General features: G+C 41.3%; 1 protein-coding gene across 1 annotated transcript; it reads left to right on the plus strand.

The window, feature by feature from the left end:
- Positions 1-448: 448 nt before the first annotated feature.
- Positions 449-25,492, plus strand: SP4 (Sp4 transcription factor). Its single transcript, XM_080974743.1, has 7 exons — positions 449-922; positions 1,011-2,800; positions 3,404-3,498; positions 3,798-5,331; positions 19,263-19,494; positions 19,966-20,165; positions 21,674-25,492. The coding sequence occupies exons 2-7, from the start codon at positions 2,794-2,796 to the stop codon at positions 21,919-21,921; spliced, it is 2,316 nt and encodes a 771-aa protein (XP_080830869.1). The 5' UTR covers positions 449-922; positions 1,011-2,793; the 3' UTR covers positions 21,922-25,492.
- Positions 25,493-25,761: the final 269 nt, after the last annotated feature.

The raw sequence follows: 25,761 nt of genomic DNA on the forward strand, positions 1-25,761 counted from the left end.
ATGCTCTGGCAACCTCAAGATAGCCCTATCGCAATGAGCTTTATATGGGAAAATGGTCCAGAAGCTTAAATTAGTGCATAATGCAGCTGCCCAGTTATTAAGAGATTTGAGGCGAACACCAATATCATAACACCAATTCTGATACAGCTAGAATCATATGGTTGTATGATTCTGGGCCCAATTCAAAATTATGATTTTGACCTTTACAGCTCTTTATGGCTCAGGATCTTCTGAAACACCTCTTCCAATATAAATCTAACCATATCCTGAGATCCTCATCTGATGGCATTCTCTGGATCTCATCTCTGAGGAAACCTCAGAAGATTATAAGGGAGAGAGTATTTTTAGTTGTTGCTCCCTATCTTTCCCCAGTGAGGTGTGCCTGGTGCCTTCGCTAACTTATTTTCAGCACCAGGTTTAGGATGGTTTGTGCTGTTAGTATGCTGCCAAAGCTTCATGGGGTTGTTATGGGGGGAGGGTGGCGTTGTTTTGTATATCTTTGTTTTGTATGCCTTTTTTTAATGAATGTGTTAATTTTATAATGTACTTAGGGTTATGTTTTTAAGTTGCTTGGAGACATCTGTGAAACAAGTGACTAATATATAATAGTAACAGATGCCTTGGCTGTGATTCCTGCATTGCAGGGGGTTGGACTGCGCAACTTCTCGTGTCCCTTTCAACTCTACAGTTCTATGATTCTATGACTAATTAAGCACACTGCAGAGCTCAGGAAGATGGTGGGCATAAAACGGTGCTAACCAGATCATCTAGATGAGATCAGCGGATAGTGCTGGGTTGGCATTTTCCAACAGCTCTCAAAGCGGTAAATGTGGCAATGAAAACAGGACAGTAACTGAGCTTGCAGCCACAAGTTCTCCAGATCTCACCTCAGAGGCTTGAATTTCCTGGAAGCCCAAAGATAGTGAAGGTTGTTACATAGGCTACTGCCTAAGAAGACCCCCAAGATGCAAGGAAATTACAGACTATCATTCTCATAAACCTGCAGATAGGGGACCTGAAATTTGTTATTCGATTCCTTCTCCCTGCTACTATGCTGTGTTTATGTGTGTGGCAAAGCCCCTCCTACAAACAGTTGCATGCTTAAAAAGCACCAGGAGATCCAGTCATGGAACTACCACATAATGGGTACTTTCCTTCTGAACCATGGCATCTCCTGAACTAAGAAACAGTTCCAGAGTCTGTATATGAACATGAAGAAATGTAAACCAGAGTGCCTGCTACACTCTTGTTGGAATTCTTATCTGAATTTCTTTATATTTCTGTCTTCTGGGTTTGGACCTTGCCACACCTGCCATAAAGAAACTGAAAGAATATTCTAGATTTTGGTTGTTCAGAAATTCAACCTGTAGAGCAGGGATAAGGAACTTGCAACTCTCCAGGTGGTGTTAAGACTCCAATTCTTTATTAGCCTCAGCCAGAAAGGATGACGGGAGTTGTATTACAGCAACCTTTGGAAGGCCACAGGTATCCCACTTCTGCTGCAGATGCTTCCAACTGCCAAAATGACCTTCATTCTGCACTCTTCTTTCCTTCTAAAGTTCAGAAAAAAACAGCAAGGTTAACTCCCACGCTCGCAACGTGTAGCAGAGAAATGACAGCTCACAGCAAGAGATTAAGGAGCCTCAATCCAATCTAGGTTCAATTTACAGCAAAGCACCTGTCTAGCATTGCGCACGCGCGGGCTCTCGAGCACTACACTTCCCCACATGCAGCGCGCTGCACTACAACCAATCACAAGCCAGGGTTCAAGCCCCGCCTATCCCCCCGCCAAAAAACTCCTCTGAATTCGTATCTTGCGGGGGGGGGGCTGTCTCCCCGCTGCCCAGCAAAGGCAATAAATAAATAAACGGCCTAGGTTAGCTAAAGGAAGAACTAATAAGGCTGCCTCGACCAGTTTAAGGAGCGAGGCCTTCCTTCCGAAGGATGGGCGCCAACAGCGGGCGGGCGCGCCTGCGGCAGCGCATCCTTCCCGCGCTGTCAGTTACAGGCGCACGAGTTGGCTCTCGCCTCCCCTTTTCATTCGTCGCCCGGCTCTCCTGCACTTGTCAATCAACGTCTTCGGCGGCCTTGAGCGCCGGCAGCGGCTAGCAGAGGGGCGGATGGAGAACAGAAGCCTTTCGGCTTCGCCCCGCCCTTGATCCCGCCTCCCTTTCCCCTTTCGCGCGCGCAAATCCCCCCCCACCAAGAAATCCCCCCGCCACCTCACAACGGCGGTTAATAGCCCCGCTTCTTCTCCTCACCCAATACGCCCTCTAGCCACGCCCACCCACTCCCTCCTCGCGCCGCCGCCAGCTCTTCTGTATAGGCCGGCCGGCCTGTTTCAAGGCGAGGGCCTGGCTCGTGCGGCTCTCGCGCCGCCCCGGCTCCTCCCCTTTCCCCGCCTCCCTTTCCGCCAGGCCGGCCGCCCTGCTCTCTCAGAGGCTTAAGCCTGCTTTGGGTTCCTTCCTCAGTGGGTGTCAGCCTAGGCCTCGCCGGGCCCCGCCCCTCCTCCTCCTCCACCCCCGGCGCCCTCTCTCTCCTCTCGCCCCCTCCCTCTTCCAGCTCCCAGTTGTCAATCAGGCGCTGGCGCTGAGGCCAGGCGGCGACGGCGGGAGGAGAGACGGGCACCTACGCCACAGCCCAGCGGCGGCCATTCGTGGAAAAATAGGCCGGCCTGCTCCTCCCAGCTCCGGCAACGACCGGCCTTCTCGCCGCCGCTACACCCCCAGCACCCCGCCCTCCGTCCCTCCCCTCCTCCTCCTCGAGCCGCGCCTCAGCGGGCGTTAATGCGGGATGAGCGGTACGTAGCCCCCCTCCGCCCCTTCCCTCCCCCGCCGACGCCCCCGCGCGCCTTCCCGCTTCCCCGTCCCCTCTGGGTCCCTCTGTCTCCCCCGGTCTATCCCTCCCTCTGCCCCTCCTTCTTCCATCCCCCCTTTCCTTCCCGGCCCTCCCTCCCCGTGCACATCCATCCCTCCTTCGTTTCTGTTTCCTCCCATTTTCCCCTCCCTTGCGCCTCCCTCCTCCTGCCCCTAAAGCATCCTGGGCCACTCAGTAGCCGTAGATGCTTTAGGGGCAGGAGGAGGAGGAGGGCTGTGGGTGGTTTTCCGCCGCCACCACCACCCCCCACCCGGCCCGCCTTACAGTCTCCGAGAGCAAGAAACCAATCAAGCCTCCCCTTTTTTTCTGGGTGTTCGCACGCCAGCCCCCCGTGGGCCGGGTTTCCCAAACCACGTTTTATTTTATTTTTATTTTTTAGGACTCCCTTTTCTGCAATAATAATAATATGGGACTGAGTTAAGAATGGAGGGCTGGCGAGAATGTCCTGACAGATTTGCTCCTGGTTGCAGATTCAAAGTGAACAGCTATGTCTAATAGGTTGTGTGTTTGTTTTGTCTTTTGGTAGATCAAAAGAAGGAGGAAGCTATGCCCTCAGAGGGAGAGAAATCTCCTGAGGCTGAAAACAACAACAATAAGAAAAGCAAAACTGGAGCCTCCCAGGTAAAACATAGAGGGAAGCGAAGCAAGGCTTAATTACTTTCAGTTCATTTCAAGGGATACTGCCTTGTGGCTTATAGGATGGGTACAAGTCTTTATGGCCTAGACATGTTTGGGGAAGGGGCAAGTTTTCTTGGATTTACTCCAGATGTTTGTGGGGGGGGGTATGAAACCTTTGGCTGGATAAGCTATTCATCATCATTTGTTCAGTTGTCATGTTTTCTAGCATTCTTTAATACTCAGGATACTGCTTTTTAGTTTGCAAGTACTATTTATCTCCTAATACACTATGTCTCTGTTAGGATTCTCAGCCTTCTCCTCTGGCTCTGCTGGCAGCAACTTGCAGCAAAATAGGGACTCCTGGTGAGAATCAAGCAACTGGACAGCAGCTTATTATAGATCCAAGCCAAGGTTTGGTGCAACTTCAAAATCAGCCACAACAGTTAGAATTAGTAACGACTCAGCTTGCTGGAAATGCTTGGCAGCTTGTTGCGGCTGCTGCTGCTCCTCCTACTTCAAAAGAGAACAACATCCAACAGGCACCTTCTGTTGCTTCTAGTGCAGCAAGTCCCTCCAGTAGTAACAACGGAAATGCATCCCCTTCAAAGACGAAGACAAGCAATTCTTCTACAGCAACTCCAGGACAGTTTCAAGTCATACAAGTACAGAATCCAGGAGGTACTGTTCAGTACCAAGTGATTCCACAGATTCAAACGACAGAAGGTCAACAAATTCAGATCAATCCTGCTACTACTACAACTCTACAAGATTTACAGGGTCAAATCCAGCTCATCCCTGCAGGAAATAATCAAGCTATTCTTACAGCTACAAATAGGACAGCTTCTGGGAATATTATTGCTCAGAACTTGGCAAATCAAACAGTGCCGGTCCAGATTAGGCCTGGTGTTTCTATTCCATTGCAGCTGCCTATTGCCGGCACTCAGGCACAAGTTGTAACTTCATTGCCTATAAACATTGGGGGAGTGACTCTAGCATTACCTGTAATAAATGTTGCTGCTAGTGGTAGTACTGGACAGGTTACACAGTCCAGTGATAGTGGAGTTTCCAATGGAAATCAGCTACTGTCCACACCTGTCACAACCGCTGCTGTTAGTACTATGCCAGATTCTCCTTCTTCCACTTGCACAACTACTGCCTCCACTTCGCTTACAAGCAGTGAAACTTTAGTAAGTACAGCAGAAACAGGCCGGTATGCAAACACAGCAACAAGTTCTGAGTCTAGTACTGAAGAACCTCAAACAGCCACATCAGAAACAGAGACTCAGAACTCTAGTCAGTCTAATGGATTGCAAAACGTGCAGGATCAGACAAACTCACTGCAGCAGGTGCAAATAGTAGGTCAGCCTATTCTGCAGCAGATACAGATCCAGCAGCCACAGCAGCAGATCATTCAGGCTATTTCTCCGCAGTCTTTTCAGCTCCAGTCGGGACAAACTATTCAGACAATTCAGCAGCAGCCTTTGCAAAATGTTCAGTTACAAGCAGTGAGTCCAACTCAAGTTCTCATAAGAGCACCAACTTTAACCCCATCAGGACAGATCAGCTGGCACACAGTACAGGTCCAAAATCTTCAAAGCCTTTCAAATCTTCAAGTACAAAATGCTGGATTGCCCCAGCAACTAACCATTACCCCTGTATCTTCAAGTGGTGGTACTATAGCTCAAATTGCACCAGTAGCTGTTGCTGGTACACCAATAACGCTAAATGCTGCCCAGATTGCTTCAGTGCCTAATCTTCAAACAGTAAGTGTAGCCAACTTGGGTGCTGCAGGTGTTCAAGTGCAAGGAGTTCCAGTCACCATTACAAGTGTTGCTGGTAAGTGCTGTTATGAATATCCTTTAGTGATGGTATTGGTGTAATGATAATATTTAACTATGATATGGGCATTTCTGCTTTTAAGTCTCAATAGCAAAATAGTAGATTACCGTATTTTTTGCACCATAACACTCACTTTTTTCCTCCTAGAAAGTAAGGGGAAATGTCTGTGCGTGTTATGGAGGGAATGCCTACGGGTGGCATGCCTACGGATTTTCCTCCTCTAAAAACTACGTGCGTGTTATGGTCGGGTGCGTGTTATAGAGCGAAAAATACGGTATATATGCTCAACATTAACAATGCCTACAAAATACTGATTCCTTTTTGCTTGCACTAAATTGACTGCTGGAACAGAGGGTCCCTGGACCATCAATAATGTGTTTTTGGGTGATGCAAGAGCCTGGGTTGGAAATGGGGAAGCCCCAGTGTCCCAGTGTAAAAAGTCCTAGTATGTGTGTGGAGAACACAAGTGGCACCTTGAGTTTCAGTTATACGGTATAAGAAACAGCTTACAGTTTGCACTACTCAAAGTTACATTGGCTTGTGCTCAACTTTTGTCTTTTACCAACAGTTGTGGTTGGCAGCTCTAATTATTCTCATTATTTTAGCTGTCTCTTGTGAATGGATGAATAAATGTGTAAACGGTTTAAGTCATAAATCACTACTTAAAAGTCTTGATTACAATGCCTAAGTTAGAATGTCCTGCAACTAAAGAATAATTGAATGTATTATTACCTGAATTAATATGTACAATGTGTGTGTTCATCTAATGTTGTTCTGATTCTGTTCAGGAGCCTGGAAATCACTATGCAAACTGACTGCTTATTTGATTCTCCAAGGAAAAGTTGCAGATCTTTTTTTAAACCAGCAAAACAGAAATATAAATTATGTTGTAAGATGTAGAAACACGTGTGCAAGTTAATGCCCTGTCAAAATCAGTTGGAATTGCATTCGATACAACTTGTATGTAGGATCGTAGTGTCTGAAACTTCGCAGAATTAGTTAATTGTTCCTAGTGCAAGAAAATTGCTATGGCAAATAATAATTCTACTAGTGAATGAAATGAATTACAGTGGTACCTCGGGTTACATATGCTTCAGGTTACATACGCTTCAGGTTACACATGCCGCTAACCCAGAAATAGTGCTTCAGGTTAAGAACTTTGCTTCAGGATAAGAACAGAAATCGGGCTCCGGCGGCGCGGTGGCAGCAGGAGGCCCCATTAGCTAAACTGGAGCTTCAGGTTAAGAACAGTTTCAGGTTAAGAATGGACCTCCGGAACGAATTACTTAACCCGAGGTACCACTGTAAAAGTATTTCTCGAAACCATTATCCCCACCACACCCTTGAATAAAGGAATACTTAAAGAATTGCTTAAAAGTAGCATTTCTCTTCAAGTGTGTGATACCTGAAATAAACCCCAAAACTTGTTTCACTTTAAGGATATTCAGAGATAAAGCATGTTCCATCCTTGCCTTTCCCTTCCCTTGCATGCAGCAAAAACAAAAACAAAAAACCATTTGTGGTTTATTGGCAAATATAGCTGGTCATGTTGGCATAATTAGTCAGGTTACAATTTGGAAGTTTCTAAGTGCCATGAGGGAGAGGCAAGGGAAGGAGGTAGTGCGTAAGCCCAAAGCTCATGCAATGGCTTACCATTGTGTTTCAGTCGTCCCAATCTATGTCTAGCATTTTCCATATAACTTGAGTTTTCATCTGGAGGTTGGGCTCAATTTTGATATATGTCCTGGAGACTTAAGTATATGTTGCGTTCTGACAGGATGTAGCTGTCATGTTCTGCTGAATTTTATAAAGGGAAGACGAATAAGTGGTAGTAGATACTGAATTGTTTACTTTTATTTCTCACTGAACCTCCTCCCGAGATGTTTGTCTTCTGATGGGCAGGAATGTAATTGGGAGGAAATGTTTTGGGGATACATTTATTTTAAAGGATCCCCTTTCACTTTCCTATGCTTTTCAACGGCATCACTGAATAACCGCATCCCTGTTTTATAGGAATGTGGCAGCAACCCATATTCTGCTTCTGTCATGTCTAGCTTGCCCCACAAGCTGGAGAATCTTTGAAAACTGATCTCTTGCTCTCACCTTAATTTATTGGTTGTATGGATTTGATGCCTTGCTGAATATGTATGGTGTGCATTATATAATACTTAATATTTTATTTACAATCACAAACCTGGCTCTGCTGTTTCCAGGGCTTTTGCTTTGGCATAACTGTGCACCATAACAGTAAGTGAAAAGTAACTGTCTTGATGTATGAAGAGAGAATTGTAGACAAGTTGTACAGAGACTGTATAAACAGCTGTTTCCTCCCCGCAGAACTTCAATAAAACATTACAAACTTGGTTCTATATAAGTTCATTTGTAGACATAAGCTGTAAATTGCATCCTGGTGTGCCATGTTGGGACTCCTGGTGTGTAGCTTCAGCGGACCAGGCCTCTTTCAGTACACATATTGGTGATTGCTGCCAGTTCCTTTACTGTCAGCAATAACTTTCCACTACTTCTCTCCCCCCCCCCTTTACTCCCTTGCTAAAACCATGTAGATTTAGTCAGAAGTAACAACCTTGGTCTCTCACATACTTCATTTTTAAACCATGGTGGGACCAGTGTTACTGGTTTAGTAAGAGATGCCCACCTGTAGAATAAGCATAAGAAGAGCCTGTAGGATCAGTTCAGCAACCCATTTAGTCCAGCATCCTGTTTTTAGAGTGGGTTTGAAAGTGTCTCTTGAACATAGAAGAACATGGGTCCCTTCCAGTCAGGATTCAGGCCTCATCATGGGACTGAAACTGCCTTGGTTGCACTGGTTGATGATCTCCGGCGGGCTAGGGACAAAGGTGAGAGCTGCTTCCTAGTTCTGCTGGATCTCTCAGCGGCGTTTGATACCATCGACCATAACATTCTTCTGGACCGTCTTGAGGGGCTGGGAGCTGGGGGCACTGTCATACAGTGGTTCCGCTCCTTCCTCCTGGGCCGTGTTCAGAAAGTGGTGGTGGGGGATGAGTGTTCAGACCCCTGGGCTCTCACTTGTGGGGTGCCTCAGGGTTCTGTCCTCTCCCCCATGCTTTTCAATATTTACATGCAGCTGCTGGGAGAGATAATCAGGAGGTTTGGGCTGGGTGTTCATCAGTATGCGGATGATACCCAGCTCTACCTCTCTTTTAAATCAGAACCAGTGAAGGCGGTGAAGGTCCTGTGTGAGTGTCTGGAGGCGGTTGGAGGATGGATGGCGGCTAACAGATTGAGGTTGAATCCTGACAAGATAGAAGTACTGTTTTTGGGGGACAGGAGGCGGGCAGGTGTGGAGGATTCCCTGGTCTTGAATGGGGTAACTGTGCCCCTGAAGGACCAGGTGTGCAGCCTGGGAGTCATTTTGGACTCCCAGCTGTCCATGGAGGCACAGGTCAAATCTGTGTCCAGGGCAGCTGTTTACCAGCTCCATCTGGTACATAGGCTGAGACCCTACCTGCCTGCGGACTGTCTCGCCAGAGTGGTGCATGCTCTGGTTATCTCCCGCTAGACTACTGCAATGCACTCTACGTGGGGCTACCTTTGAAGGTGACTCGGAAACTACAACTAATCCAGAACGCGACAGTTAGACTGGTGACTGGGGGCGGGCGCCAAGACCATATAACACCGGTCTTGAAAGACCTACATTGGCTCCCAGTACGTTTCCGAGCACAATTCAAAGTGTTGGTGCTGACCTTTAAAGCCCTAAATGGCCTCTGTCCAGTATACCTGAAGGAACGTCTCCACCCCCATCGTTCTGCCCAGACGCTGAGGTCCAGCGCCGAGGGCCTTCTGGCGGTTCCCTCATTGCGAGAAGCAAAGCTACAGGGAACCAGGCAGAGGGCCTTCTCGGTAGTGGCGCCCGCCCTGTGGAACGCCCTTCCAGCAGATGTCAAAGCGATAAACAACTACCTGACATTCAGAAAACATCTTAAGGCAGCCCTGTTCAGGGAAGTTTTTAACGTGTGATATTTTACTGTATTCTTGGTTTCTATGGAAGCCGCCCAGAGTGGCTGGGGAGGCCCAGCCAGATGGGCGGGGTATAAATAATAAATTATTATTATTATTATTATTATTATTATTATTATTATTATTATTATCATCATCTAGTAAGCGGCCTCTTTTTTGGACATAATGACCATTATTGTGTTACAGCATTTCCATCTTGCCTAGATAACATAGGAAGTAGCAAGGTGGCAGTAGATACTAATCTCTTAAGGACTCCATTTATTACTCTTCAGTAGTGTACATCATATTTATTAATGGTGAGGAGTAAGCAACTTTATGAATAAGGATTCCTTATATATTATGGCCACCAGCCAACACACATGGCTGGTGGCCATAATACATAGTCCCATCTTTCAATTCATTACTACAGGGCAAGCACTAGATAGTTTCAAGTCCTGCCTACACATTGACAGAATGAGGTGCTAGGAAGGATTGTGCAAGTGAATAACTTTGGTTAAAATTACCATAATAGCTTTACCAAAAAAAACAAAAAAACCCCTAAACCTCTATACAAATAGAAAACTACCACAACAGCAAGGAGGCTGGATTAGAACTTTTCTCCCTAACAGGCTAGCTTTCTATTTGCATATGGCAGCATTAACAAAACCTGGTATCATCCAACAGAATCTGAAGCGAGTCAACTTTTACACCTTGTAATTCTGCTACCTCATTATTCGTATGTGTAGATGACACTCAAGACTAGCTGACCTCTCATGGGCTTTCCCACTTTCTACTCACTTAAACTTTTCTTTATTTTGTGTTTAAGTCCTCTGTTCAAATTGCAATGTGATATTACATATTATAATAGAAGGACTAATTATGGTTAATTCAGTGGTGACACAAGCCACTTAAAGTGGTGAAAGTGATCCAGAATCATCTCCTTATGAAGGGCAAATCGTCAACTGGAAATTATTTGAAACTAAAAGAGAATTAGCTGAAAGTTGTAGCTAATTCCCATGTTTAGCACAGGCGTTCTGTTTCAGAAAATGACCTTTGTTTAGCTATTATCTGTTTACCCAATTTTAATTCCCCTTTCCTCATATACATTTCCTGTGCTTTAAGTGTGGAACTTCAGAAAATTTAAGCAATCACTGATACAGGCAAATATCAAAGTTTTAATCACCACCTTTTATTACAAATATCACTAGGTCTATATGTGTATGTTTAACAAGGTTTTCTACTTTGTGCTTAGTATTTCAGCCCTGAAAGGTTCATTTTCACTGATTCATATAACTGGGCATCAGCTTACTTATGATTATTCATAAACAGAGTACATAGTAGCTCTACTACTATTGTTGATCTAATTTAAACTTTAAGTCTGTTAAGGAGCTTGTTCTTTCTATATAGATTAAGACAGGACTGTTTCATTGTTACATGTTAATGTTTGTATAGATTCTTTCTGTCTGGTTGCTTGCCTTCTGTAACCTATACTGTTGTCTGAGTTGGACGACTATCTTTCTGCCTATGTACTGAGAAGAAGAGTTACCATGTAGCTATTCTTCTGTAAGAAACGTGGAAAACAAGGGGCCTTGGAATAGTGAAAAGCACTAAACATATAACTTTTAAAAAACAAGCCATTAAAAATCTTATCTGTCTCAGTTTAGAGCCCCAGACTATAGAACCTAATTATTTCATGTGAGCTCCATTGACCCTGAGCTGGTTCGCATTATATTGTAAGCCAAACTATGGTTTACCAAGACTGTATGGGCTTCTGGAGAGGAGCATGTTGCCACTTAGCTCCTCCCTGGTCTTTTTTACTGCTGCAGTAAACCAAGGTTTGGCTTAGCATGTCATCCATACTGGAATGAGTGGTTTTGCTCTCTCCTCACCATGAGTTGTCACCACACCTTGGTTACAGCTCATGGTTAGCTTAACCATGAGTTCCAGTTCAGATGACATGCTGTCAAACCTTGGCTTAGCTCAGTGTGGTGTTACAGTGAAAAACAAAGTTGGAAATTATTCTGTGCAAGACTGCTTTTTTATTTGGTCTCAGTAAGCCATAGTTTATTTGCCATGCTATTATCCACACTAAAAATTCATTAGCTTTGTACGGCACAAATGCTTGACTTCAAATTTCTCCCCTTCTTTTTTTCCCTTCCAAAAATAGTAGCTGTGACAGACCATAGCAGAAATAGCAGAAGTTTGCTTTCCTGTGTCAAAGATACAGCTAGCACTAAAGTTCAGCTACTATAGGTTAAACTTACAATCTTTGGGAAACATTGAGCTCATAAATAAAGCTCATATCACTGAGGCACTTCTAAAACAGACTGTCTACTGTGTTTAATAACACAGGCTTTAAAGGCAATCCCTTGCTACTATTTATTATCCAAGCAGTTACCTAGCTCATTGAAAAAACCCTGTTGCTTTCACTGAAGATATGTGCACAGTTGGGTTGTACACCAGAACTGGACTTGCTACTGCTGGTTTTCAATATTGTATTTATACTTCGGGTCACAGCTCAAATTCTTTAAATCAGACATTTTAGCTTGCAGTTGGAAAAATGTTACAGCTCCAAGTACTCCTTGGCCAATTAGATTTTATTCTTTTCCCAATGTTTCATCAAAAAGGCTTTTCATTTCAGAGCTCTGAGCCTCTGTAAAAGAATTCCAAATAGTTTGTATCCAACCAGGCTGAGTCAAGGGATGGGTAGACTTGGTATTGTCAGGTTATAAATCTTCAACTGTAGCATGGGAGCAGCTTTTACAGATGAGACATGGTCTCTTGAGTCTCAGCAGTAGGATAATAAATTGTCTCAACAGTACTGGTACTGTGTTAGAACACTGAAATGCCAGATGAGCTGAACAGTTCAATTACCAGTTTAATTACACTTTACTTGGAGAAAGGTGCTTACCTTGGTGCCATATCTGGTATACATTTTGACTTTAGGGGATACACTTTTCACCAAGTCTTATAATGCATCACTTAATATTGACAGAGTAAAGGGCTGCACTAACACACAATGCTAACTAAAAAATGTATGAGTGACATTATTAAAAGGTTGGAATTGTGGCCTGGCCCCACTTTCACACATTTATTTCCTCATGTGTTCCAAGTTGTCTGTACATAAGGCAACTTGCATAGGGTTCTGATCACATCTTTACCTAGAGATAATTATGGTTAATTTATACCACTTTTTGACCCAAAGGCTGCAAAGTGGTGAACAGCATATTAATACAAAATAAACACTAAAAGTATAATAAATCTATCATCAAAACAATGTAAAAAAGCAAAATCAAGATACACCCATACATCACACTGTATATGCGTTAGGAATGCCAATTAACCCTGTGGCAAAGAAACAGAAAAATCAGCAATCAAGGCACCTCTTATCTCACACCAAGTGTGTATAACCCTCCTGTCTCACTCAGGGTGTGGGACTGGACAAGTTACACCAACAGGCTTTCACCCTGGGCCAGAAACCACTACTCTCTCCCACTGTAGTTAACTAGTCAGTAGACAAAATACTTACCAGCTGAGTGTTAATAATAACCAGAGCCTGGAGGAAAAAAAAGACTTGCCATATAATACTTGTTCCCCTCCTGTCTCCTATGGGGAGCGGGCAAGATCCCACAACAGCAGGTGCTCACTGTGAAGCATCACAACTTCCTTCTCTCTCTGCTACTGTCCCCAGAAACAGGTAATAAACACCCCACTGTTACATAAGACCCTAGCTTTGAAAAAGCACCAGATCAACAAACTCAAAAAGGAGGTGCTGCCATCACCTTTAGTATCATCTTTTCAGGGTTGTCCGGGAAAGGGTGGCCTGCCACACTGAATACTGAGGGGCCCAGTCTTTGGAAAGAGCCACAGCTGCCCAAATCTTCCTTGTTTCCGTCCCAGCAAGCTGGGCTTTGTTGCAGCGTGTTTTTCAGCTAGGCAAGCAAGGTTACCAGGAGTGGGCAGGGGGTAGAGTAATGTTATAAATAGAGGCCACACCCATAAGGGTGAATGTGCCTAGGCACCTGTGCAGATGAGATTTCAAAAGTAGGCTGGTAGTGGGGCCAGTCAGTGCCACTTTCTTCTGTACAGAATGAATGTCTTCACAGAATCAGTTGCTCTTTCAGTTTATGCCTGTCTTAGGGGAATCTCAAGATCTGCCTTGTGAAACAGATGGCACTAGCTCTAGGTGGTTTCTGGTTTCAGTATGAATTATCAGTGCAGGCACTGAATTCACTTGGAAATGAAAACAGAAACATCCTCGAGTATTGAATGCAAGAGCAAAAATTGACCTGGCTTCTCTTTACTCTCCAGGTATTGTATTTCATGTGCAAAATGTCAGCATCAATATGAACAATACCTGTCATTTCCCATGAAAATTGAATGCTGGAAAGTTTTTAGTCAATCCTGTTCTGAACAGATGGAACCAATCAGAGATTTGGTGGCAGAGTATGCATCTGTGGGCAGCACCCATCACCCATATTCTTTCATGTTAGCTTAATGTAATGTAAGCTTGGAGCCAGTGTACTTTAATAATGATAATAACAATAATAACAATATTTACTATGACTTTTATTTTATTTGTACCCTGCCCATCTTACTGGGCTGAAGGATCACCTTACATTATATATGCCCACTCAATTCCTTTGATTTGCAAGTGCCACATAATGTTCTTTCCATATTTCCAAGGAATCAGTCCTTCAGTGTGGTAGCACCTATTGTCATGGACATTAGGCAGGTGCCTGCTAAAAACTGTTTTGTTTAAGCAAGCCTATACTATCAAGTTAGGTAAATTTGACATGTTTCTTAATATATAATTTTATTTTATAATGTAATTTTTAAAACTCCTTTTATTTATTTATTGAAAATTACAAGGTTAACTTTTTAACATGTGATTTTATTGCAAATTTTAATGTCTATTTTATGTAAACTGTTCAGAGGGTTAGATGATTAAGCTGTACAGTATATAAATCCTATTAAAGAAAGAACGAACTAGTTGAAGCCCTTACTAAAGAAAATGAAATACTGGAGAGTGATGGAAACCTAAATTTTCTATTTCAAAGAACTAATCAGTATATGACTTGGAAGGTGGCATTTTTTTCTTTTTTGCAGTAAAGGCCTTCAGTCTCAGAAAAGCTTTTTGAAACTATTTTAGACAATTGTGGTGGTGATTTTAATTCTTAAATGTATCATTCTGAGTTATATCTCCCCTATTTTTAAATTTATTTTTAATGTTAACTTTTTAGTAAAAGCAAATACATATCATTTCATATAAGCTTTTAGAGATTTAAGCTTTCATGTGAAGTTTAAACGTTTCTTTTCTTTTTTGATATGGTCTGCAGACTAATTCAATACATGTTATTGGTCATTCAAGTTGTTTAGAACCACATTGCCACTTACAGAAAAACATGGACCTCTACATTTGCTCTGGGGACGTGGGTGGCGCTGTGGGTAAAACCTCAGTGCCTAGGGGTTGCCGATCACATGGTCGGCGGTTCGAATCCCCGCGGCGGGGTGAGCTCCCATCTTTCGGTCCCAGCTCCTGCCCACCTAGCAGTTCGAAAGCACCCCTAAGTGCAAGTAGATAAATAGGTACCGCTTTATAGCGGGAAGGTAAACGGCGTTTCCGTGTGCTGCGCTGGTGCTGGCTCACCATAGCAGCTTCGTCATGCTGGCCACGTGACCCGGAAGTGTCTCCGGACAGCGCTGGCCCCTGGCCTCTTAAGTGAGATGGGCGCACAACCCTAGAGTCGGACACGACTGGCCCGTACAGGCAGGGGTACCTTTACCTTTACCTTACATTTGCTCTGGAGTTTTTGCAGGTGTTATTCCCAGGGTGAAAAATGTGGCAGTTAGGTTCAGAGATATAAAGGCCTGAAATAAGCCTGGGGAAATAGTGGGTGGGTGTGTAAAAATTGGGTTTTCTGCTTTTCTGTTCACCTTTTTGTAAATTATGTTACTTGTATGGTAAATGTATATGTATATATGTCATTCTGCTGGCATGTTGTAATGTGCTATTTGATTGCTGATCATCTTGAAGGTTTCAATTTCAAAAGGAAGGGCCAGATATACTATGGGGTTGTGTTTGGTTTTTTTAAAAAAAGGAAACCAAAATTGATAGACAACTGAGTTTGGGAAGTATCTTATATATTGGGTAATAACTTTTCAAAGTAAAGTGAATAGAAGATTTAGTACTACTGTATTTAAACTTGTGCTTTTATAAGAACTCAGGGTAGGCAACATCAGTTTACAAATAAATCAGTTGTTTGAATTCAAAATATATGCTTCAAAACACATGCTTAGTGACATAGCTCTAGCCATCTAAATCCAGTCCAATAGAAAAGCCTTCTACCATGTCCAACATCAGTTGACCATGATTTTTGAATAGACAATGCTGTGTATTCAATCTGATACTGAGTGTGTTCAGCTTTCAAAGCTTCTTAGTTAGGTCTGTCAGCCCTGTGTGACTTATTCACAGTAGAAGTTAGCATCCATCTATATGGTTTGTTTTGAGGAAAGGATTGACCCAGGTACAAGAGTAATCTTGTTCTCTTAAACATATTTCCTTCAACATAAATTCCACTAAAATAGTAATTAATTTCAAGTGATCAGGGATCAGGCAGATTGAGAAAACAGGTTTTTCACAACTTTTTAAAATGAGGGTGAAAGGATTCTCTCTTGTCTGTTCAGCCCAAATTGAAGCCTTCTGATTCCAGCCTGGTTTGCAGTTGCAAAATTTGCTCCAGCTTTCTAAATTGATCTTCACCATCAAACCATATATCTTTCATGTAATCCCATACTAAGCTTTGTACCCAGGACATATTTCTTTGAGCATGCCATGGTCTTAAAGGATCATAAATACTCACCTGAGAGTGAAGTAATCTCTAGATGATCCATTTTAAACCAAGGACTGTTTCATAAATTATTTGAGGACTCCCCTGCCTTGTCTTCCAAGAAAAATACTTCTCAGTCAGTCTTGCTCACTAGAAATATAAAAAAAGAAACTAGAATGATGAGTCTTCCTTCCTCCAACAGAGCACTGGTGATGACAAAAAATGAGCCTTTTTTCAGAATAAGAACAATTGTACCTTTCCTTTCACAGCAAGAGGCTTTTGGAACAGTGCCCTCACTTTAGGTCTATTCTGTTTTGCTGTATTTTCAACATAATTCTCTGCCAAACCTACCTGTGATTGACTAAACTGAACCAGCCCACCAGTAGTGCCGATAAAAGTCCCCCCTCCCCATATGTTGCAAGTCTTGAGTCTGAAAAATTAGGGGGAGCTGACAAGCACCTGTTAATTCACAATACGTGGCTCATGGGCCATATTCAGTGAAGCATGCCTTAAGTTGTGCAGGCATATTCTGTATTGACTACAACCAACCTTAGTGACCCATTTCTTCAAAGTATCCATTAATGTTGATTTTCACATGTCATTCTGATGATCAGTCACCAAGTTTGGAGAGATTCTTCTGGAGTTCTGTTGCAGCCTGCTCTGGATTTAATCATCTTGAATGCTTTAGTTTTACCTGAAGCCTCCGGGTATAGGGTGGTACAGTGGTACCTTGAGTTACAAACGCCTCAGGTTACAAATGGTTCAGGTTACAAACTCCGCTAACCTTGAAGAGTTACTGCGAGTTGAGAACTTTGCCCCAGGATGAGAACGGAAATCGTGTGCTGGCAGCATAGCGGCAGCAAGAGGCCCCATTAGCGAAAGCATGCCTCTAGTTAAGAACAGTTTCAGGTTAAGAACAGACCTCCAGAACGAATTAAGTTCGTAACTAGAGGTACCACGGTATATGAATTCAATAAATAATAATAATGATGATACCTGCATAGTTGGCTGTACCATTTCCCACCTGTTTATCCAGATCATTTATGAATACATTTTAGTACAGTGATACCTTGGGTTACATACGCTACAGGTTACATACGCTTCAGGTTACAGACTCCGCTAACCCAGAAATAGTGCTTCAGGTTAAGAACTTTGCTTCAGGATGAGAACAGAAATCGTGCTCCAGCGGCGCAGCAGCAGCAGGAGGCCCCATTAGCGAAAGTGGTGCTTCAGGTTAAGAACAGTTTCAGGTTAAGTACGGACCTCTGGAACGAATTAAGTACTTAACCCGAGGTACCACTGTAATGGGTTTTACTTGCGTCTTGCTTGTGAAATTAAAACACAGTTCCATTAGGAAGATCAAAGGAAAATGAGTTATTTTGGAGAACAGTGACTTTAGCAGTACAGTTGTACCTTGGTTTTTGAACAGAATGCGTTACGGGAGTGCATTCAAAAACTAAGGTGTGGCTGCACCAGATGTTCGGCTTCCGAAAATCGTTAGAAAACCGGAACACTAACTTCTGGGTTTTGATCGTTCAGGAGCCGATTTGTTTAGGAGCCGTGAGCTCCTTTGGGAGAAAGAGTGGGATATAAATTCAACCAATCAGTGTTGGAGAAGATAGTCCTTCATATGATCCTATCCTCAAGCCATGCAAGGCTTTGGTAGTCATAACCAGCACTTTTAATTGTGCCCAGAAATGAACTTTTAGATGTTCACAAGCCAATCAAATGACTTCCCTTATTGGAAGTATTCACTAAACTCTTAAACTGCTGCAGCACATGAGCCTTGTAGTCAACATTGAAATTTGAAGCTGATCCCACTCGTTTCCATACTGCAGATTGTATTTCTGTTCATAAGTGTCCTGGAGGGATGAGCAGTGAGCTAGCCAAGTTTGCTGATGACACCAAATTGTTCAGGATGGTAAGAACAAAAGGGATTGTGAAACACTCCCAAATGAACTATGTAAAGGAGTGGAACAGGCATTAAAATGGCAAATGCAATTCAGTGTAAGCAATTGTAAAGTGGCACACATTGTTTGCTTATGTGGTCTGAACTGGTGGTGCCTTGATGAAAATGTCAGCTCAAAAAAGCTTTTCTGGAAGGGAGAAAATTTGGTACACTCCAAGAGATCTTGAATCTTCCAGAAAGTTCTGATGGCTGGCCTTGGAAATGAGGAATCCCATATTATTATTAAATTACTATGTTGTTAAAACTGTGTATCTTGCATTATCTACAACTTTTAAGGTGACTTAACATTATTAAATTTACAGAGACCAGTTGAAGAGCAGCAGGTATAGGCAAATGCAACAGGTTTTATGCCCACAATTTCATTTATTTTTACACTGTACTACAGTGTTCAAAACTACCATTGTTCTAGGCACATTTTGCAACAGGGAATTTCATTAGCGTGAGCAGTTTTTGAGCTCTGGGCGCAGTACTGCGCTTAAGATTTCAGATTAAAACTGCAGAGTGGAAGGAAAGGAGGACTTTTTTCTGCTTCCCCACTTCCAGCTACTGTCTGAAGACTGGAAAAGAGACCCTCTTAATAATATTAGGGGGGTGGGCAGAGGAAGGACTAGAAGACCATGTGAAAAGTGAACATAATATTTTAGCTGCAGTTCATTCATTTTCATCTTTGTATTCTTGTTATAAAAAAGCTTGCCTAGACATTCCGTTGTTGTGCCCATAACCTAGGTTTAAGGTGCCATTTCGCACCTAGCTTTCATATCTCAGTTTCTAACACTGCTGTACTGTACTAGTACCAACTTTTACAGTAGTGACTTCCAACAATGGATTCACTGCCCAAATTGGTAACTAGCTGTAGCCATTCTGGCAAAGTGCTACCCTGGATAAGGAATTCAGCAATTTTGTGATCATGAGTTCTCTCTTAGCGTTTGCAATTAGTATAACATAATTTGCAAGCCCAACTGTTTCCTTTTATATTAAAAAGGTGCTGGGTTTATTACCTTTTGGGAGAGACATTTCTTCCAGTCCTAAAGTATTATGCATATAAATAAGTGACTTTTCTCCATCTTATATTGGAATGAATATGATATTGAAACCATGTTGTGATTTTATGGTGATTAACTAAAGAAGTCACGTGTATTCTTACTTTACAGGTCAACAACAAGGACAGGATGGAGGCGTAAAAGTACAGCAAGCTACATCAACTCCTGTCACTGTAGCAGTAGGAGGCATCACAAATGCAGCCATTGGTGCTGTTAGTCCCGATCAGATAATTCAGGTGCAGTTGCATGAAGCCCAGCAAGCTTCTGATCAAGACGTGCAACCTGGCAAAAGGTTAAGAAGAGTTGCTTGTTCATGCCCTAACTGCAGAGAAGGAGAAGGAAGGTAATTCCCATAATAGCTGTAAAGTGCCAAGCATCTCAGGGCCAACGGTGATCCTTTTGCTTTTGCATTTCTGTTCCTGCTTTGAACACTGAGTAGACTGTTGTTTTAAACATTTTTTTCCATCTCATTAAAAATCATTTCCCAATGATCTTTAACCTTTTTACATGCCCACAACATATGAAAAAAGTTCCCTCCATTTCCAACACAAATCTGATTCTGCTTTATACATCTTAGCCAGTCTACTCGACTGTTCCTGTTGAAACGGGCCAGGATAATTTGTTTCATTCAATGTTTGCAGCTGACCTGCCATGACCGTCTCAAGTCACCTTCCCCCAAAAGCAGGTGTTTGTGACTAGGCTGTTGCAATCTGATAGGGTGGGGTTTTTCAGGAGTAGTTAGATCAAATTGTTTTTCTTAATGTGTTTTACAAAATTGTACTTTGGTTAACCATTAGTGTTTTGTGCTTGGTAGAAGCAGTAACGAACCAGGAAAAAAGAAGCAACATATCTGCCATATTGAAGGTTGTGGAAAGGTTTATGGGAAAACATCTCATCTCCGGGCACACCTTCGCTGGCATACTGGAGAAAGGCCATTTGTATGCAATTGGATCTTCTGTGGGAAAAGATTTACAAGGAGTGATGAACTGCAGAGACATAGGCGAACCCATACAGGTCAGTGAATAGTTTGTACAAATGTTTTAAAGTGTATTTTATATTTTATAATATACTCATTGTGCTACAGGTATATGCGTTCTCATTTTTAAATGACTATTAAACTTAAAAGTGTTTCTCCTAATCAGAACCTTGCATAGGTAAGAATGCTTTCTTTTATCTTTCCTTCATCTTCCAAAACTTATCTGTCCTGAATCTTGCAACATGAATCATCCCACAAGTTATGAGAGAGGTAGAAAAACTTTTCTCTATCCACTTTTCTGTGCCGCACGGAATTTTATAAACTTCTACCTTGTCACTTCTTACACACCTGTCCTCTAAACTAAAAAGTCTCAAACGCTGCTAAAGTCCCAAACTCTGAAACACTTCACCCCCTTGATCATTTTGGCTGCCCTTTTTTGAACCTCAATGCCACTTACTAGGACGAACAGGAGGGGCAAGGCAGCAGCAAGATTGAGGCAGCATGGTCATACTGCTGGGAGAGGCAGATTGATTCTGCAGATGAATTCACATGGCTCCAGCCTCACTGCCGTCTCATCCTCCCTGGTAAGTGACAGTGACACTGGTGCCTGGAGGCTGTTAACAGTTTTCTCCCACCAGCTTATGTCCAGTGAGATTACACCTACAGGAGACTTTCTCCTACAGAACACAGTGATCAGTTGGTTAGATAATGGGTGAGATAATATCTTCCGTTTACTACTCCCTGAGACAGCTGGGACCACTGCCTCCTGCAAGGATGTGTCGACCATACCCTGGATCCAGGAAGCTCATTTGACGGTACAGTGGTACCTCCAGTTACAAAAGGGATCCGGAGGCCCAGGTGTATCCCGAAAATTCTGTAACTGGAGGAATGCTTCTGCGCACGCACGCGGCGCTGCAGAGCACTTCTGCGCACGCACACGGCAAACCCACTTCCGGGTTTGCTGCGTTCGCAACCCAAAAGTTACTTTACCCGAAGGTAAGGTAACCTGAGGGTCCACTGTAATTGATATGGACAATATCTACCATGTTAGGCACTCTGATGGTCTCTTGAAGTTTTCTTAAGAAGTGCATATTTTCACATTCATGTCTTTGTAGACCAATGGAAACATCATGTTAAAAAAGGGGTTTCTTGAATCTGTACACAATACTTGCATATATCAGTACACATTTTTACTGCGAGAAAAGTCACGTGTAAAGGTTTTTAATTGATTTCCACATGATGAAAGAAAACCGTCCTAAATCTTCCAGGAAGCTCATAAAAGTAGCAATTGCTGCAGATAGTACTAGCACTTTAAACTAAATTCGTGTATGGGTGCACATGCATGTACACCAGTTGTTTCGCTGTGTGGTCCCATAAATTCATGCTTCTGGTCTTCAAAATAATACTTTTAAAAAGACAAAATTAAGACAACATAACAAGTTGAAATTACCGTACTGTAGCTATACTGCTGATTGTAGCTAGATAATTGTCCAATAATAGAAAAATTAATTACTGAACAACTCTTGTTTTGTTTTCCCCCCAATAGGTGAGAAGAGATTTGAATGCCCAGAGTGTTCTAAAAGATTTATGCGAAGTGACCATCTCTCCAAACATGTCAAAACACACCAGAACAAGAAAGGTGGGGGGACAGCCCTCGCTATTGTTACCTCAGGTGAATTGGACCCTTCAGTTACTGAGGTGCTCGGATCTCCGAGGATTGTCACAGTTGCAGCCATTTCTCAAGATTCAAACCCAGCAACCCCTACTGTTTCAACAAACATGGAAGAATTCTGAAGGAACATTATTCAAATGCCTAGAGTTGCACTTAAGTTTACATACCTTTCAAGATACGAAAGTGGGCTGGTAAAAGTGTATTACAGAACAGGAAATCATGTAATCAGTCTTGATTTCTGTAAGTATTCCAAGTTGGAGGACTAGCACAGGAAGTGTACTTTGTATAACAAGATATTAAAAAAAATCAAAAATAAATACAGGGCCAATTGTCATAGATAAATTATGGATACAGCAGATGAAGAAAAGATTGCTTCCACACTGTACTAATTTATGTAGCTATATCACGAAAATGATTTTAATTGGATTTTCCTTCTCTTTTCACATTCTATGTAAATGTTTGTTGTAACAACAAACAGTACAAATATACAACAGGATGTCTGTTGGTTAGGGTTGTTTTCACATGAATGTCTCTGGAATTTTCACAGGAATTTTCTTTGTTCAAATGGCACAACAAAAACGCATAATAATCTAGTAAAGATGAAAACTTTTTGTTTCTTTTTGGTTTGTGAAACATATAGTAAACCTGGCCATCTTTGGTCATTTTTAAAAAATAATTCAGATGGCAGCATGTTACATGGTTCTGAGGTGCACCTCAGATAATTTTGGCCACTACATTGTAGTAGTGTGTATAATGACAATCAGTAAACACAAATTATTCTCTAGGAGAGATAAAGAGATCTATAGAGCCAGTGTATACTGTAGCAAATATTGAATCTTAGAAATATATTGACATAAGATTTTAATTAATTTCTATGTAAAAGTTAAATATAGGAACCTATGTGATAAGTCCTATACTTTTAACACATCCCATTTCAAGACATGGGTGATCCATTGCTAAGCCTTGGTTAACTTCATTTATAAAAAGTGTAATTTAAATATTTAAATCTTATTAGAATACTTGGAAATGGTGGGATATAGGATATTGTAGTAGACCTCATGCACCAATGTCAACCTTTTGTCAGTAGCAAATACCGTGGTTATCATACTGAGTTCTTTAGACTTTGACATAACAGCCAAAGAAATGGATGAATACTTTCAACCAAAAATATGAATCTAAATTAACCTGTTCTGTTTCTTTCATTTCAAAAACTACTGTCCGGGATCCAAAAAGCTACTTTTGGCTTGTCCAAAGGCACACTCAGTAAGGTTATTTGAACTACAGGCCCTTGTGCCTTATCAGAAATTCCTTTTGAAAATCCCCTTGGTATCAAAAGCAGCTTGCTATATGGCATTGGGGGCTGCTATTTGAGACGCTCAAGCCATAAGTCCCTTTGGAAGCATAGAGGTAGTTGCAAGCGTTGTGTTGTTTTGTTTTGGTTTTGTTGTTGTTTCTTTTTCTTTCTTTCTTTTTATCCCATCAAAATCTTACATTCCCCCCCCCCCCCAGTAGATAGGCTAGCAAATAAAATTATTTAAATATTTTTGTTGGATCAATAATTTTAATTCTTCAGAAAGAAAACATATTTTAAAAATATGACTGCTGTATATTGGTAGAGGTAAGCTATTACTTCCTCAGTATGCATTTTGTTAAGCCATTACAGTTAAAAAAGCACCAGTTTGTTTTTTGTCACAGATTCAGTTGTAGTCACTGAGTACTAGTCGCCCTGGACAAAGATGCATATTCCAGAAGAGGCTCACAATGCAGGGATAGGGATGCACTTCCAGATAAACAGCTGCATCCATATCGGCTACACATGCAAATTATTGTTTTTGTGTGTAGCTCTGTTTTTCTAGATTGTGGCATCTGTGCAAATTTGAGTATACAACAGAAATATGGCCAAATATATTTTGGAATTTAAAACATTTCCCATAGACATAAATATTATATTTTGCAAATCCACCGTTTGGTAAAGATCACATGACTTTCTGGTTTTTATGTTTTTACACCAAAATATTTCGATGATGGAACTTGCAAGTACAGTGCAAGAAATTAATGTGTATCCTTTAAAAATTATGATTTATGTTTTTAACCTTATATAAACTCTCAGTTTTGTGGCATTGCATGCATTTTTAAAGACAAAGAGCTACCGTTTTGTACTATGTACACTTAGGGATGCCCAGTGTAGTGAAATAGAAGCTGAAAGTCTTTTATACTTTCCACTTACATACATAGTAAAGAAAACAATTTTACACATTTCTACACTGTGGTTATAAGTGAAAGTTTCTTAAACCTTTTGTAGGCATTTAACAAGTATTTCCATTTTAGTTGGGTTTTTATATATTATTTTGTATATTTTATTTAAAATATTTTCAGCTGATTTTATCTGGCTTTAAAACCTCAGACTCAATTTGATGATACATTTAATACAGATGACCATTAAGTAATGCTAATCATTATTATTTTTGCAGATCAGCTGCAGCATCAAACACATATTTTATCGTTAGGCTTCACAATCAGTGCTATAGAAGTAAAGCAAATAAAATGTTCTTAAAGAATCATGTTTAACTTAGTATTTTATTTTGTAAACAGAAGGTATGAGTGCTCTGCACAGCTGGTAAATATTCTTTTTTGCATATTTTATGTATGCAGATAGGAAATGGAAATTATTTTTTAATCTGCAGCAAATCCCTATTACAAGTGTATCAAAATCTGGTTGGCATCACAGAATCTTAATATAGATTAATCTGTGTTAGCAGGTGCACTTACTATTCCTGGAATTGGAAAGGTTTTAATAATCTGTTCTGCATACCATTCTGAGTCCACTTTTCAGTCTTAGAAGGATCGTAAATTTCATTGTCCTTTATTTGACTCAGTGGGATGTAACTTGTATGTAATAGGGCACAGATGTGCAGTAGTAGCTTATTTAATGCCACTTCACTGTTCATTCCCTTTGCCACAATTACAAGGTTTTGTTTTATCGTACTTATCAGTGCAAAGTGTAACTATCATGGTAGAACTCCAGTGTTGGAATAGGTTTTTTCTTTTCTTTTCAAAATGCTTTCTTGGGATAGGGTTGTGTATGTGTTTCCTGATTACATTAGAAATTGGTGTTAAGTCATTATTTATCACACTGTTTCATGAGAGAAGTAATAAAAGTGTGTTATTTAGAAGAAAAGGTTTATTTGTTAAACTTAGGTAAGCATGATGTTTGGGTCCTATTTTTCAATTTTATAACTGTTTTATTGCAACAATATTTGTATTTAAGTCTCCCATTTCTAATGCCTTGTGATTTTTTTATGCATGTCACTAAATTGTCATCCCGCAAAAATTGATGTGCAGCATAGGGTGTTAAATCTACATAAAGATTTTGAAACAGAAAAAAAAATAGTTGGTGGTAAAATTGTAAATGTTTTGCAGAAAACCTTATAAAAAGTTTTGTAGTAATATTTCACTTGTAAATTTTTTTGTAAGAAAAAGAGGGGGGAAGGGGGTGGGGAAGACAAGAAACACCCATTCTAGAATCTGCAAATTAATTCTGCCAGCAAAGCCTCTAAGGCATTAATTTTTACTATGCTAATTTGTATACATTTTGTGTGTTTTTGTGGATTTGAAACTAAAATTGTGTAGACGTTGTTGCCTGCAATAATACTTTGCAAGTAACCTATTAAAATTCTCTTGAGTTTGAATGTATGTTTATTTTTTAAAAAACTTGTATTTATTTATAATATTTGTATTGTGTGTACTAATTTAAAATATTTGAGTCCTATTTCCACTCATAGACTCAGTATTCAAGGTGGTGTATACATAAACAACCTTTAAAACATCAAGATTGTAATAAGATAGTGTGTAAGCAGCATTGAACAAAGGGGGACACATATCGTAATAAACATGCATAGGATTGTGCTATAAAAGTAATATGTAGTTCAGCAGCAGGAAGACACATTCCTAATCAAGCACCA

The sequence above is a fragment of the Podarcis pityusensis genome (assembly GCF_964106645.2).
Source record: "Podarcis pityusensis genome assembly, chromosome: 12".
NCBI lineage: Eukaryota > Metazoa > Chordata > Lepidosauria > Squamata > Lacertidae > Podarcis > Podarcis pityusensis.

Coding starts and splice junctions, on each gene's coding strand:
- SP4 (XM_080974743.1), top strand. Junction 19,495..19,965: donor TGCAGAGAAGGAGAAGGAAG/GTAATTCCCATA, acceptor TGTGCTTGGTAG/AAGCAGTAACGAACCAGGAA. Junction 20,166..21,673: donor ACATAGGCGAACCCATACAG/GTCAGTGAATAG, acceptor TCCCCCCAATAG/GTGAGAAGAGATTTGAATGC.